The 15,322-nt window shown below is 33.6% G+C and overlaps 2 protein-coding genes across 2 annotated transcripts; both read left to right on the forward strand.

Moving 5' to 3' along the window:
* The first annotated feature begins 3,933 nt into the window (after positions 1–3,933).
* Positions 3,934–5,295, forward strand: LOC143557120 (large ribosomal subunit protein uL18-like). Its single transcript, XM_077046269.1, has 6 exons — positions 3,934–4,054; positions 4,151–4,230; positions 4,300–4,416; positions 4,521–4,655; positions 4,749–4,918; positions 5,010–5,295. Exons 2-6 carry the CDS (start codon positions 4,201–4,203, stop codon positions 5,134–5,136), a joined length of 579 nt encoding a protein of 192 aa, XP_076902384.1. The 5' UTR covers positions 3,934–4,054; positions 4,151–4,200; the 3' UTR covers positions 5,137–5,295.
* Positions 5,296–11,570: 6,275 nt separating this feature from the next.
* LOC143557125 (uncharacterized) lies at positions 11,571–14,092 on the forward strand. The gene is made up of 3 exons (XM_077046273.1): positions 11,571–11,990; positions 12,651–13,756; positions 13,998–14,092. Exons 1-3 carry the CDS (start codon positions 11,600–11,602, stop codon positions 14,082–14,084), a joined length of 1,584 nt encoding a protein of 527 aa, XP_076902388.1. The 5' UTR covers positions 11,571–11,599; the 3' UTR covers positions 14,085–14,092.
* The last annotated feature ends 1,230 nt before the right edge of the window (positions 14,093–15,322 follow it).

Below are 15,322 nucleotides of genomic sequence, written 5' to 3' on the forward strand. Positions count from 1 at the left end.
TTATTGTAACGGGTTGAAAGGACGCTTGAAGATGAGATCTTCTTGAAAAGTGTTGTAACCAACCTAGCGTATGCTTACACTAAGCCTAGGTTGGAAACGCAAAGCTTCTCTAGCTTACGTAGGACATAACTCATAAGGCTAGTTATGAAGTATCATAGCAGCATATGTGTATGTCACGCGGTGTACTTGTATGTCGGTGCTAAATTTTTGTTCTTGTTTGTTTGTTTTTTTGGTTATATATGGTTAAGTATCTTATATAGTAATGTGTAATTTCACTTGGCTTACTAATAAGATGTTTAACTTATATTTTCATGTAAAACCAAGAAAAAGAGGTCCCAAGTTACATCAAGCTAATTTTTGTTGAAACCGGCCTGTTACTATATATAAATATGTGTTGGGTTAAAAAAGTTGTTTTATAGTATTAAAAACTAGTTTTAGAGCCTGTGTCACACATGAGATAAGTCAAATTATAAAATTATAAGTAAAATAAATAATTACATAACGTATATGAAAAAAATGTATTACATCTATGCTTGTATCTATACAATGTGTACATAAATTGATTTTATTTATATCACAAAATGATTTTTTTTTAATGAACTTAATAAAAAAAATGTCCGTGCAAAAGCGTACCCGAGAATGCTTCTTTCTATTGAAAAATTCATTCTCGGTGTCATATATGTATAATTGAAAGAATTTTGGTTATGAATCAATTTCAAAAATAAGACTTCTCATACCATAGTAGTTCTAACCACTCAGCCTAAATACAAAAAGAACGTTACTTTTATTGATATATTTATCAATATATTATCCATCAAAGGAAAGTAGAACATTAAATTGTAACAATGGATGTTCTTCAAAAAATATGTTTTTCTATGCTACATCATAAAATTTTTTTAATAAGTTTCAGAAGGCCTCTCGACTTTGTCATAATGACAACATAAAAAATAACATGTTAACCCATTCAATTTTGTGAATATTTTGTTTCATTTGAGCATAGTTTTGCATGACATATTTCCCATACAACGTTGATCACCATTGAAGGAAGAATTAATGCTAATATAAATATTTCAAATTTGATAAAAGTTAGAAACATTAATAGGTATGGGGGTGGCATGTCGAAAGTGTTCGCAATTTTTCTTAAATTTTAATAGTTGAGGGAAATATAGTTAGTTTGTCAAATCCTGAACCTTTTGATTATTTCAAAAAATGCCTTTAAAAATAAATTTGAAACGTAAATCATGTTTAAAATTATAACTTTCATAGTTTTGACATTTTAAAGTCAACACTTTGAACTCATAACAAATTTGACGATAAATGTATTTTGCATTCTCAAACTTTTAAAAATACTCAAAATTTTTATTTTTGACCCACAACAAATTTTGACATATATGTAGTTAACTTGTACCAAACAATTTATTTACCAACTTTTGACCCATAAAATCAAATTTAAGTTCCACAAAAAACCCGAAACAATTTTCATTTGAGAAACATGATCTGTTGTTGATTTTTGGAATTCACCAAGTATTTTGAAATATACGGTAAAATAATATGTTAATATTTATATTTATAAAAATATATAGATATTATATAAATATAGTGTAAAATGAAAGTGAATAATTATTGATTTATTGCATATATTAGTTTTGAAGGGAAAAAATTATATGAATTAGCCAAAACATGACAAGTATACACATTTATTTTACCTTATTAGAATAGGTAGATAGATATGGGTGTCACACATACGAATTAGTCATATTAGCTAACCAAGTTGTTGCCCCCAAACACAATAATATTGTCCTAAATGTTTAGTTTTGGAAACCCTTATTTTTCCTATGCCAAACAATCCCAAGAGTTTTTTAAAAGTCATAGGATTACATAATAACGTGTGACTCTGCACACTTCATATGACATTCTTGATTACTTTTTGTTGTATGTACCATGCCCAACTTATGAACACAATACTCATCCACACCCATATATTTAATTAAACATTATCTACGTTGTAGACAAATACGTTGCTATATTGTCATGGTTTATTTATAACGATAATGATACTAATTCGGTGTGCTCTTTTATACAATTTAGTTGCTTGATGCATTGTTAATGTGTAACTAACATGATCCCTTTTATACACTTTGGTCGTCCGTGTTTTTTTATGTGTTAAACTTATTTCATGGTCATGATTTCGAGTTTTATGTGAAAGTTATTTATCATTACATGACAAATTTTAAACATTATTTTTGGTCTCGACACCATGACAAGTTAAATACCAACACTCTTCACAGGACCATCTCGAGTGTAGAAACCATGTTACTCATAACCTGGTCTTTCACATTTGACATTTTATATCAACATATGATATGGAGCATATATAATTTTGAAAAATTACATATAAAAATTTCAATCCCATTAATTCCGATTAATAAATGTTGACTTAAATACTTCAAACATAATAAACAAATAAAGTAAACATAACAAATCAATGAGAAACCAAGGTCCGATTGCCTTTCGAAAAAGAAAAGAAAGAAATTTAACAAAAACGTAAATAAAAATAAAAACACACTTGAAATAATTATTATACCTACCAGTTGTTTAACAGTTTTAACTTAAAACCAAGTCACTCATTATTCATTAATTAAGCCTAAACACATACCACCCATCTCCACAATACTCAAAGCCCAAACCAAGGCCCATTAACACGTATTGAGGTAGGACCTAGGGTTTTTATTATATCAACTCACTCATTCGTTCTCATACTCATACTCCGCCACCGCAGCTCCTTGACAAATACAATGGTAATGCTTTCAACAATAATCTTCTGAATCCGTGATGATATTCTGTTGTTTAATTTTAGGGTTTATGTTTGTTTTGTTTAATTATGGTTTTGAAATGCTTGTATTGAAATTAGATCAGGTATTTGCAGGCAGGCTGTTGGGGTTTTTACATTATTTTTGGGGTTTTGTGTGTTTTGTTATGACTTATGGTTAAATTCATGTTTAAACATGCTATATGTTTTTTGCGATTATTTATTTGGTCGCTCATTTTGGGTACAAGTGATTTGTTACATTTGTGTATGAATTTAACTGGATTTCTGTAAATTGATGTGTTTTTTTTTTCTAATTTGTTTGTTGACAGTGTAACAAAGTTTGAGCTTTTAAACATATGTTTTTGTTGCTAATTACCATTTTTTTACATGTTTCCCTACTTTATATGTTCTCTATGTTTTGTTTTTAGCTTCAAGTTATCAAATCTATTACATCTGTGTATGAATTAAACTGGATTTATGTTGATTGTTGTGTTTTTTTAACCATTTTATTAATATATTAAGCCTTTTGACAATGAAATAATAATATTCAATAAGATTAGAGCTTTTAAACATAAACATTTGTAACTAATCATTATTTATTTAAATCAGTTTTGTGAAATTTCTCTCTTTATATGTGTATTTATGTTTTGTTTCTTGCTTTATGGTATCTTATTTATTGGCTTTCGTGTTCTTTATATTTTTACAGCTCTTTACATTTGTTACGCCACGTTTGTTATTGTTTAAATCTTTGATGTGTATTAATTTGTATTTTAACTTTTGTTTTTTAAAAGGCTTTTGTCAAAGCTCAGAAGTCAAGGTCTTACTACAAGAGGTTTCAAGTCAAGTTCAAGAGAAGGAGAGGTAAGAATGTGTAAATTATAGCTCATTATGTTTGTTTATTATTTTTTTGCTTAATTTTTGTTTGTTTAATTGGTTCAGAGGGTAAGACTGATTACCGTGCTAGGGTCCGGTTGATTAACCAGGACAAAAACAAGTACAACACACCAAAGTATCGATATGTTGTTCGTATTGTAAGTCCTAAGTTCTATTATTATTATTGTTGTTATTATTTTTATGTCTTTACGTGTTCATGGTTTGACCTTTAATGTTGCGTTTAGTCCAACAAGGATATAACCGCACAAATCATATCCGCAACCATTGCTGGTGACATTGTTCTTGCATCAGCGTATGCTCATGAGCTCCCTCGTTACGGTCTCAAATTTGGGCTCACAAACTATGCTGCGGGTTGGTTTTTAATTTAATTTTTTTCTTCTAATAATGTAAATTTATATATCACACGATAAAATTTTGAGCTTACTTTACGTTTTTCTGTAATACTAGCTTATTGCACCGGGCTTCTTTTGGCTCGCCGTGTCTTGAAGAAGCTTGAAATGGATGATGAGTATCAAGGCAATGTTGAGGTAATTTAAAAACTCTTAATTAATCTTAGTTTGTATTGATTTCATTTTCAAATTATTACGTTTTTGCAGGCAACTGGTGAAGATTATTCAGTTGAGCCTGCTGAAAGCCGAAGGCCATTCCGTGCTCTACTTGATGTAGGTCTTGTCCGAACAACCACCGGAAACCGAGTTTTTGGTGCCCTTAAGGTAATTATTTAGTATCACTATTAGCTTTTATAATCTATTTTGCTAACTTGATATTTTTGTTATGCATTATATAAAATAAGTGATTTTGTGTCAAATAATATTAGGGTGCTTTGGATGGTGGACTTGATATCCCACACAGTGAAAAGAGGTTTGCTGGTTTTGACAAAGACGGAAAGAGTCTTGACGCTGAAGTTCACCGAAAGTACATTTATGGTGGACACGTTGCTGCTTACATGAACGTGAGTTATAAACATTTTTTACTATCAATGTTTAGTAATTCATTATTATGTGATTTTTTTTCTAGTTAAGTAATGTTGTCATTTGTTATACAGACTCTACAGGAAGACGAGCCTGAGAAATACCAAACTCATTTCTCTCAATACATTAAGGAGGGTGTTGAACCTGACAACCTTGAAGAGCTTTACAAGAAGGTTCATGCTGCTATTCGGGCTGACCCGACCCCCAAGAAGTCTGAGAAACCACAACCTAAAGAACACAAGAGGTATTGATTTTGCAAAGCTGCTCTTGAATTTATAAAAAAAAATGATTTTGTACCTTTTCTAATGGTTGTGTTTTGTTCTATTTTGTTTCAGGTACAACTTGAAGAAGTTGACTTATGATGAGAGGAAGCAAAAGCTTATTGAGAGGTTAAATGCTTTGAATGCTGCTGCCGGAGCAAATGATGATGATGATGATGACTCGGATGAGGATGACGAGTGAGGATAAAACATGGTTTGTTTTTTTAATATGGTGTTTAGGTTTTTGTTGGACCAAAGTTTGTTTTGTTTTATTTAGAATCATGAGGAATGTTTTAAATTATTACTGTTATGTTGAACTTGTTTGATTATTGGTTAAACCAATATGGTTTTGTGGCCATGCTAGTATTTTTACTAGCTACTTTTAATGCTACTATTGCTTTAACTTTCAACATTGTATAACTAAAAAGAGCAATGCTTTATAATCCGGACCATTTGAACAGATTGCAAATTGCTGATTTCACTTGTCTGGTTTGAACACCTTGATCTGTATAAATTGTTTGGTTTTTGAAATTTTGTGGTTCAACTAAAAGGTCAATTTATGATGATAAAAAATGAAAACGAAGTGGACTTGTGGGTGTTTGGGATTCCTTATTTTACCTTCTAACTTTTTATTAAATTAATGAGTTATAAAAGTGTAACTTATGGGACTTTTTCATTGATAATATAAAGCAATTCCAAATACCTTATTACTTTTCTAAAAGTTAATAAGTTATAAGTCGGTGAAAATAAGCAATCTCAAACACCCTCTTAGATGGTGAATTGGTGATAATGAAAGATCAGCTGTAACCGACTTTATTAAAATTGGGCTTTTAGAAGGCATGTGAGAAAATGGGTACAAAAGAGATTGGACCATAGCATCAAAGCGCTAAGAGGACCGGTTCGTTAACTAGTCTGGTTTTTAAAACATTGATATAGAGAATTGTTAAATAGTTAAATGCTCCTAGAATATTTAACATTAATTAAATTAAGCGGTCTATATTTAGACCTTTAACATAAAATATATCATAGATGCTGATTTTGGTAGAAGACTCGCATAAATAAAGATGGTTCTGGTTCATTTTGTTGGTAGGCCATGTGGGTATAGCATTAAGGGTGGAGGGTATTGTTCAAGAAAATGGGCGTGATGGTGAGGTGGAGGGTGTTTTGATGTGGTGGATGATGGGGAGAGAAAGAAATGCGGGAAAAGTGGGTTGGTGAGGTTGCTAAGTCGATCTGACGTGAGTAGAGCATCAGGGCGCTTAAGCTGATAAATTGAGATGGAGGGTGAGTTGCGCGTTATATGGGGGAAGACACCACCCAAACTCATCATCATCATCGTACTCAGTATGTCCAACCAATAGCAAAGCTATGGTAGGGTATGAGGAGGGTAAGATGTAGACAGCCTTACCTCTACCCCGTATGAATAGAGAGGCTGCTTTCGGTGAGACCCCTGGCTTGATGGTAGTTTTGCATCAAGCCTTGGATATAAGGTACATAACACTCAACCATCGGCACACCGGTCGATTGGTGCATGTACCCTTGTCTTTCGGCTATCAACTCCACCACATGATGCCTGATTAACCTTCCGCCACTTTTAACATTATTTTCACGAGATTAGTAAAATAACGTCAAAATTAGTGCAATTTCACTTTTGCCCACCCGAGAGTTCATACATATATACATTATATGCGCGCAACGCAAGTAGGGCAACGAGATTAGTAAGAAACCACCCAAACCAGCTTTAATTATGTCATTTGTGTGTTGCATGACATATATCACAATAATTTGTTTTTAAACGACAATTTAATCTATTCTTATAAACACTACACCAATATTCATGAGGAGACTCAAACTCTCAATCTCTTGGGACGGGACACCACCTTACACATTGTTTGGATACCCCTAGGCCAAATTTTCTTTTATGAGCTCTTAGTTTTTCTTTCATTTTCAATTTATATCTTCCTCATATGTAAGTTTTTTGTTTTCATTTCCGTTTTATATAAATATCTTATTGTTTAGATTTATGTTATTCTTCATTGTGCTACCAATTTTTACGAATTCAATAAATCCGATCATACCCTTTGGTTCCCCAAATGTTAATGATTAGAGTTTACATTTTCTATGAATCAATCGTTAGACTGTATCTTCATTTTGATAGTGGTTACGTTATGAATCCAGATCATGAAGTAGGTTACAACTTAGAGCATTCATAATGGATTCTCTATATTACGTGAATTTGTTCTTTATTTTTAGGGTGTGGTTGGAGTGGTTGTGAGTAATAGAGGGAGAAAATGTTATTATTCATGGTTAAATTTGAGGAAATACTGTTAATCATTCATAATTTTTTAAAGTGGACCAATAAGACATTTTTACGTGTACTGTTTAGTCTTTAATACTCATAAATCAAACATGTTCCATAAAACACCTACAATTATTGATCCCCGCCTAAAACACCTATAGATAAATATTATTAAAAAAAAAACTTCTAATATTTAGGAATAATTGATGATCTGTATTAAAAAAAAACTAAAATATAATATTTAAATAGGGATAAGACTTGAGTAAATCACGAAAGATTTTAATAAACTTGAATTTAAAATTACGTTTAGGGTGACATATAAAATTAAACAATTTGTTATATATATATAGGGGTTAGTTTGGTTTATGTATAGGCTTATATTTTTTTTGAGATAGTACACTTTAACATACTCGTTATTCTCCATTCATTAAAGCCACTTGAATCTGAATAATTCAAATATGAAGAAGATTAATATGATCATAGTGTCGATTTTTCTATTGATTTTCGTTATAAATGAGGTTGCCGCGGTTGTTAAGCTAGGAAGATTTGGTGGTGGTGATGGTTTTCGTTCGGGTGGAGGAGCTCGTGGTGGTGGTGGCGGCGTTCGTGGAGGTCGAGGAAGTGGTGGCGGTTGGTATCTCTTGTGGTTTGGAAGCCGTGGCCATGGTGGTGGTACTGGTTGGAACAACGGCGGTGTGCACACGGCTTCTCTTCCTTGTACCGTTTTGGGAATCCTTGTTCTTGGTTTGGTTTATTAGGAGATATCCCCATGCATGCATGCATATTGTTGGCTTTGTATGTAAGTTACTGTCGTCTGTCGGACTCAAGATTTTTTTTCGCGGTTATGTTTTTTTTTTTAGTTTTCTTTCAGGAGTCAGCATCAGGGTTATTGTTAATTGTGTAGCGACAGATTATGGTTCCAAATTTATGTTAAAGAAAATACATAGACATGTTTTTATAGATGTTTAATGTAATCAATTTTAATCATTGAATAACATCGCAAGAACCATATCAATATATCATGATATCAACATAACTCTAACTCGACATTCAATATAATTGTCATTTATGTGTGCATGTGTCACACCCCGACTCGGTCTTAGGAGCGTGACTATTAGTTGGTACCTGCTTTGTAAATATATCAGAGTTGCGGGTTTATTTTAACGGAAGAATTTTATAAAAATATTAATTTACATTGAAAACTTCTCAGGAATTAAACACCCGAGTATTTGGTCACAAAAATATTGTTTTATATTATTACAAGGATTATATTCAAAATTGAGTCATCTTGTGTCGCGATCATCTATCTCCATGACTCTAATCCTTGTATATTGCTACCTGCACTTAATTACCCGCAAAAGGGTTGGGAAATCAGTGATGAGCTGGTGAAACGTTGACTGACTCTAAAATAATTTATAACAGTCGTTAAATACAAACATAGTTTTCTGTTTCACAATCTCAGTAGGAATGCCTGCCATTCCCGGGATTTGTACCACTGCCCTACACACACAATTCAAGAGTTCCCGAGTTACATAGCCCTTGTTTGGAGACAACATTCCCCGAACTATGTGACCCTAATTGGAGAACCGATTATGACTGACTTGATTTTGTATGTCAATTGGTCAGTTATGTATGGATTCAGACACATGTGTAATCGGTCTGAGTTTTATTTTCTATTTTGTATTATAGCGATTTTAGAGATATATAATCTCATGCAAACATTTATCGGACTCTTTGCAATAAACATGTTTACTACAAGAGTAAAAACTGTTCTGTCTGTTAAAAGTTTAACGTATTCACCTGTGATTGTCAGTTCGGTGTCGTTTGGAAACATTTTCTATCTGTATGCTGTTAACCTTAAGCGATCACTCGAGAATGAGAAGAAAAGATCAGCAACTCGTTGTATAGCTTCGCTTAATAAGATGGTTGGATGTTAGCAGAGCTTCGGAACTTCGTTTCTTGCGCAAACTTCGAGAAAACAAGTCATCGGAAAGCCGGGAAGTTTAGGGCACAAAATTCTAGGTTAAGTGTGGGTTAAGAAAGGTGATTTTGGGATGATTTGAGCTCAACCTGTGGCTGCCTTATTTATAGTCGATTTGGCTTAATTCACGTCACGCGAAGGACAAAGATCTTAGCCGTTCGCGTCGCGCGAAGTAATATCATGACACGTGGCCGTACAATTGTGTCACGTGGTTGAACACGTGTACCCCGTTACTTAACGTGGTTTCGCATAGCGCGAAACATCACTATCTCGGTTTCTGTTCCTGCTACTTCGCGTAGCGCGAAATAGTTTCATTGTCTTCTTCGCGTAGCGCGAAGAGCTTAAAAATCAGAATTTTCATTTTTGACCATTTATCTTTCAGAATTGACATTTTTAGCCGAAACTTAGATGGGGTATTCTCATGGTGTTATAACATGTTATCATCTTCCACCCACTATGTAGAAGTGTTATCGGAATATTATAGTTCTCTACTTAAAATCAGTTATACAGTTATCAAGTTATGTATTGAATGCACTTTATTGATTTTATACTCATAATGGTGTTTTATCACATGAGGCATAGAGTTTGATGTGCTGGTTAATCCCTCTATCTCGTTATTTTGTTAAAGTTTAGTAAGAAATTAGTTAAAACTTTGTTAGTTTGTTACTTGATCGTTAATATAGTTCATGCTGAAGAAGGTACATGCGCAAATGGACGAATTTTTTGTACTCACCAACTAGTATAACCAATCCAATTTGGAGCGAGTGATAGAAGAACAAGATTGGATTTCCCTTGCGATTTTTGCTAATCCCAAATTCACATAACATATGCGGAATTTTGTGATAAGCGCATGGATAATTTGAGAGACATGTAAACTCTATAAGACCGTTACCAATGCAAAATATATAAATGTATGCCACATAATTTATTATATCATTCTCTTTCCTTTCACTTATTCTCTTTCATCATTTTCTCTCTCATTCTCCTCGCTCACAACATCCCAAATGCATGCACCTAGCCACGATTTTTCCGACTCTTATCTCTTTTTTGTCTCCCTCCTCCAACTCATCATCTATGTCACAAATACAACCTAAATGCATTGCACCGAGTTTGATCTAAAGATAAAGTTAGACATTGCTCATAAAAATTAAATGAGACGTCTTGTTGTGGCATAGACTTGGGCATATTGAATTTGAGTATATATAGTTGCTTGTAAAAAAAACATGGCTACGGGTGTGCCGAATTTTACCACCAGCCACAATTATGTGATGTTTGTCATGATGGAAAACAAATTAACCCGACCCTTGTAGCCTAGCGGTAGGAGGGTTGGATTCTCTGGTAGAGATCCAAGTTCGATTTTTACTTTTGTCTCTTTTGGTGGATTATAATGAAGGATTTGAGCCACGCCTTGTGTAAGGTTGTCAATTCAAATCCCGAGTCCACCCAGATTTTAGTATCATCTAAGAGTTCTGCTTTGTGGCGGCACAACGAAAAAGCAGAAAAAACCGAGGCCAAACCGAATTAAACCCGAAAAACGAAAAAGCCAAAGTAGTATTTTGAAAATAAGAAAGAAAACCCGAAACTCTGAAATCGGAACAAAGGGGAAACCGAAGCCTCCTTCACCGTTCGTCGTCTCCGGTATCTCATCTCTCTGGATCTATCAATACGTCTGATTTCGTGTTTGAGATTATTAATTGTAAGTGTAATTACGTGTTAATTGTATCGTATTATTAGCCTATTAAGAGGTATAATTAGGGTTTAATCAGAAACTTAGTAATCAAAAGCTCGTATTCCACTCGATTATCGTATGCTATTCAAGCAATTACAGCTGACGATTTTGACACTCAAATTCACACAAGCTTCTGCTATCTGTCTGTCTGTTGCATTAATTAATTAATTGTAGTTTGTTGTTTACTATTGGCATCTGATAATGTGTACTCTTTCAAATCTCCTCCGCGTGGCGTTCTAGATCATCAACCTATACAAGGCTGTGATTTGTTGTTTGTTTATCAAAATTACCTTTTATATTTATATTATGCTATCAGCACTTGATCTAGTTGAAGGTGTTTTATCATTTATATTTATCCCTTATAATTATATTATGCTCTGTAGTTAACACTCGAAAAATTAGACTTTTAACACCTATATTATGCTCTCTACTTAACCCTAGAAAATTTAGACTTTTAACACCAATTTATAAGCCATGGGACTCTCATTCTAGTTGAATTTTTGTTCATCGTTCTTTGGAAACTTTGCATTGTGCAAGGCTTCTTTTTTCTTTATTTTTATTATTATTATTATTATTATTATTATTGTTCTTTGTGAAGTTTTTAATGGATTAGGTTCATACTTCTGTGACTGTCACTCTTATCTTTTATATTAAATATGGTTCTTTCGTCAATTTATAGGAAAATTTGTCATTCAAGTGACAAAATGGTTAACTTGTATCTTTCTGAACCCGACTGGAACTGTGATGGAGGTGATGGTTCTGTTGAACAGAGAACATCTCTCTTGAACAACCTAGAATCTTCGATCCGCTTATTGATTACTTCACAAAGTCGATCAGAGGCACGCCTTTGGCTTTGCAAAGATGTTTCAGGGATAAATTCTTTATCTCGCAGGCAAAAACGTGAGCTGTTTTCAACTTTACTGAAAACCAGCTCACAGAAGAGAGACCTTGCAGCTCAAATTTTGCAGATGATTTTTGAGAAACAGCCAAAGAAAGCCGGGTCTATTCTAGCTAAGAAATGCGACATGCTGGAGGATTTTTTTAGAGGTAAGTCGGTTAAATTTCCACATTAATTTGTCTATTTATTATAAGCTTCTTGTTTGATAGGATATGAATAATGTGCTTACTGAAACAAAACTCAATCTGCCTTTGAGAGGCAAATGCCTCTTAAATGACACTCAACTCAACCTTAATTCTATAGCCAAAGCAAATCTAGTGAACCTTATCTCACTTTTCTTTAATATTACTGGTTTTTATCTTAAAATACCACCATGGCCTGTTTTGATTAGACGAAAATGAGTTACAAAGTTTGTAACATTTTCCAAATAACTTTTGTACAAAGTTTGTAACATTTTCCAGATAACTTGTGTCAAGATGATCACGAAAGATTAAGATGATTAGAATGTCTGTGCATTAAAATTACACTTAGGACGACTTTCAAGCTATTCGACTTATTTGGCCCGTTTGCTTTTAAGCTAATTATTTTGACCAGTTGACCCGTTAGAGAGAACACAACCAAATTGACCCATTCAAAATTAAACGGGTCGAAAACGACACCTCCAAGAGCTAAAATTTCTACTACCAACTAGGTGTTAGGACTATGCAAATCTTGTAGCTTTTACTTCTTGTCTAATTAATATAAGGGTTCGTGGGTTACCAACATGAATCTCATTCTAATACTAAACTAATCTATGCCACTTCATATAGGAAATACAAGACGCATATTGCTTTGGTTCTCAAAATTTTCTGGCACCAATGATACGGAACATAGAAAGGGGGCTAAAGCATTATCCCAATTTGCTTTTGTGAATCGTGACATTTGTTGGGAGGAACTTGAATGGAAAGGAAAACACGGACAATCCCCTGCTATGGTTGCCACAAAACCTCATTATTTTCTTGACCTCGATGTTGAACAAACAGTCGAGAATTTTCTCGAAAACGTGCCTGAATTTTGGTCATCTCGTGAGTTTGCTGATACATTAAAAGATGGTGATATCTTGTCTTTAGATATGAAGTTCTTCATAAATATGTTTTTGAGATTAATGTACAAAGAAGATATGGACGAGATTTGGGAAACCGTTAACGAGTTTCTGATGGAAGAATCTTTCACATCCTTGTGTTCTCATCTTCTAATTGCACTTAACGAGAGCGAACTCTGTGTTTTTCTGGATTTGCTTAAAAAGTTTCTTGACTTGAATGCCAAACCTAAAGATCCTGGTGATGCGTGTCACTATTTGGAGGTCATACTTCCCAGATTCAATGGTTTAGATTCTATCGACGAGTTACTTTTGTTGAATGCAGTTATAAACCGAGGGCGCCAGTTAGTGCAGCTTTTACAAGAAGATGAACACCAGGAAGAAAAGTCTCAAATCAAGGATATTGTGCAAAAGATTTGCACTTTACCGGAAAACCCTAATTGTTTAGTTCCATTAATTAAACAATGCTTGAAGAAAGAAAGCGAAAATATGATAAAATTATTAGGGTTGCAGTCTTGGGCTCTTCATTATTTTATGTCAAGTGTATATTGGGCGTCTGAAGATTGGGAATCTGTATTTAACAATAATGGAATACGTTTTCACCATGCTGGCAAGCATGAATTGTTGCATGATAAGATGTTAACAGATGAAAGTGACTCAGATTCAAGAAGAAAAAAGAAAAGAAAACATAGAAAGAAAAGAAGGAATTTTGCACGCGATGACAGTTATGATGATGATTTTGTGGATTTTGGTTTTGAATTTAATAAGACGGATTTTCAATCTAAGGGGAGTTGTTGGTTGCTATCTACAGATGGATATTCTACTTCATGGAGCAGTGTAAGTTCATTATTACCAGTGCACATATAGGCGGGTTGTGTAACGGGTCAAAACGGGTTAACCCTTAAACGGTTATCACAAAACAGACATTATTAGAATTAGAATAAAAATCTTTGTATAAAAACAAATTTCGGGATTCTGTGAATAAAATTCGACCGAGCTTCAACAAATATCAGTTTATAAAATAGTAGTTTCTAGTATCAGTTATTTTAATCTCTTTGTTCACTGTGAAAATTTGCAGGCTGATCTACCAGAACACTTATCAAAGCATTGCTTTTCTACTTGGATGAAGTGGGGTTTTAATAGATGTGGAGATTCAGCTTCATAATATTATTGTGGATTGGTACATAATATATTTTAATCATACTTAAAAAAATGTTTGGGGCATGTCCTTCAATAGTTACCCAGTTTGGCCGATAAGCGACCCGCCTAGGCGTGTAAACGTGCTGAGCCGAGCTCGATCTCACCTTGGATTCAACATAGCTCAAGCTTGGTTCGTGAGATAGTTCAAGCTCGGACTCAGATCATCTATTATTTAATTCAATTTTTATAGATATATAGTTATATTTGTGTATAATTATAATTATATTTTTGTGTATATAACATAATATATTATTTAGTTATTTTTATCATATGATATAATAGTATTTGTTATATTAAAAAATAGCGTGTTTATATAAATAGTACGTTCATTCAGGCTCACGAGCCTAGTCAAGCTCGTGCTCGTGCTCTTTTAAGCTTGAATTGATTTGAGATTTTAGCGAGACTATCAATTAGCTTGTTTTCACCCTAGACCCACGCATATTGCCACCTCTAATTATGGAATTAACTCATTACTTTTCTCATACGTTTATCGTTTATCAATTAACTTTGGTTTGTTGTGTGGTTTATAATTCTTTAGGGTTTGTTGATGTTGAGGCTTGCTACAAATTGGAAACCTGAAGCTGCTACTACAATGGGGTAACATGCATCAATCGTGATCCTATGAACATCTACACGTATACATGGATTCGTTATGCGAGGAGGTCAAAATGCACACCAAGGGGGCAGACTTGAAATTAGGAATTCCCTTTGATCGGATTCCATATTTATGGTATGAAATTGATATCTTCCGGTCTCCTTTGGATTTGTTTTTATGGATGGATTTTGATATTCGTTATACCTTTTACTTTTGTAGTTTATTTGCAAAAAATGCTCTTTATTGCTGTACAAATAAGATGAATACCAAAGCAGAAACAATATGGTTGATTCATGGTGTGACTGTGACCATTCTTCACTAAACAAAAATCATTCAAACAACAGAAAACATGTGATAGCGCAGTCAGCGATCGTAGATCTAGCTCATCTAAAAACCTAGTATGCAAATTGAAGAGCTAAGATCAAACAATGGATAGCTCATCCACTCCAAACACAAATCTAGTATGCAAGCTCAAGAGCTAGGGTCGAACAACTATGGCTCGACTGTCATGAGTAGACCTTGAAGTTTCAAAGATAGAAATTTGTGGCTAGTGAAAAACGTGCTTGCTTAAAGAGAAAAAGTTGGATATAAGTCTGGATTTCTTAAAC

Source organism: Bidens hawaiensis, unplaced genomic scaffold (assembly GCF_021521415.1).
Source record: "Bidens hawaiensis isolate Kalapana, Puna unplaced genomic scaffold, B.hawaiensis_p1.1 tig00018836_1, whole genome shotgun sequence".
NCBI classification, from domain to species: Eukaryota; Viridiplantae; Streptophyta; class Magnoliopsida; order Asterales; family Asteraceae; genus Bidens; species Bidens hawaiensis.

What these genes read in the sequence shown, in the direction of transcription:
- LOC143557120 (XM_077046269.1), top strand. Translation starts at nt 4,201, where the DNA reads ATGGATGATGAGTATCAAGGCAATGTTGAG. An exon ending in ACGTTGCTGCTTACATGAAC is followed by an intron (nt 4,656 to 4,748) that starts GTGAGTTATAAA and finishes TTTGTTATACAG; the next exon opens with ACTCTACAGGAAGACGAGCC. An exon ending in CAACCTAAAGAACACAAGAG is followed by an intron (nt 4,919 to 5,009) that starts GTATTGATTTTG and finishes ATTTTGTTTCAG; the next exon opens with GTACAACTTGAAGAAGTTGA.
- LOC143557125 (XM_077046273.1), top strand. Translation starts at nt 11,600, where the DNA reads ATGGTTCTTTCGTCAATTTATAGGAAAATTTGTCATTCAAGTGACAAA. An exon ending in GCTGGAGGATTTTTTTAGAG is followed by an intron (nt 11,991 to 12,650) that starts GTAAGTCGGTTA and finishes CACTTCATATAG; the next exon opens with GAAATACAAGACGCATATTG. An exon ending in ATTCTACTTCATGGAGCAGT is followed by an intron (nt 13,757 to 13,997) that starts GTAAGTTCATTA and finishes GAAAATTTGCAG; the next exon opens with GCTGATCTACCAGAACACTT.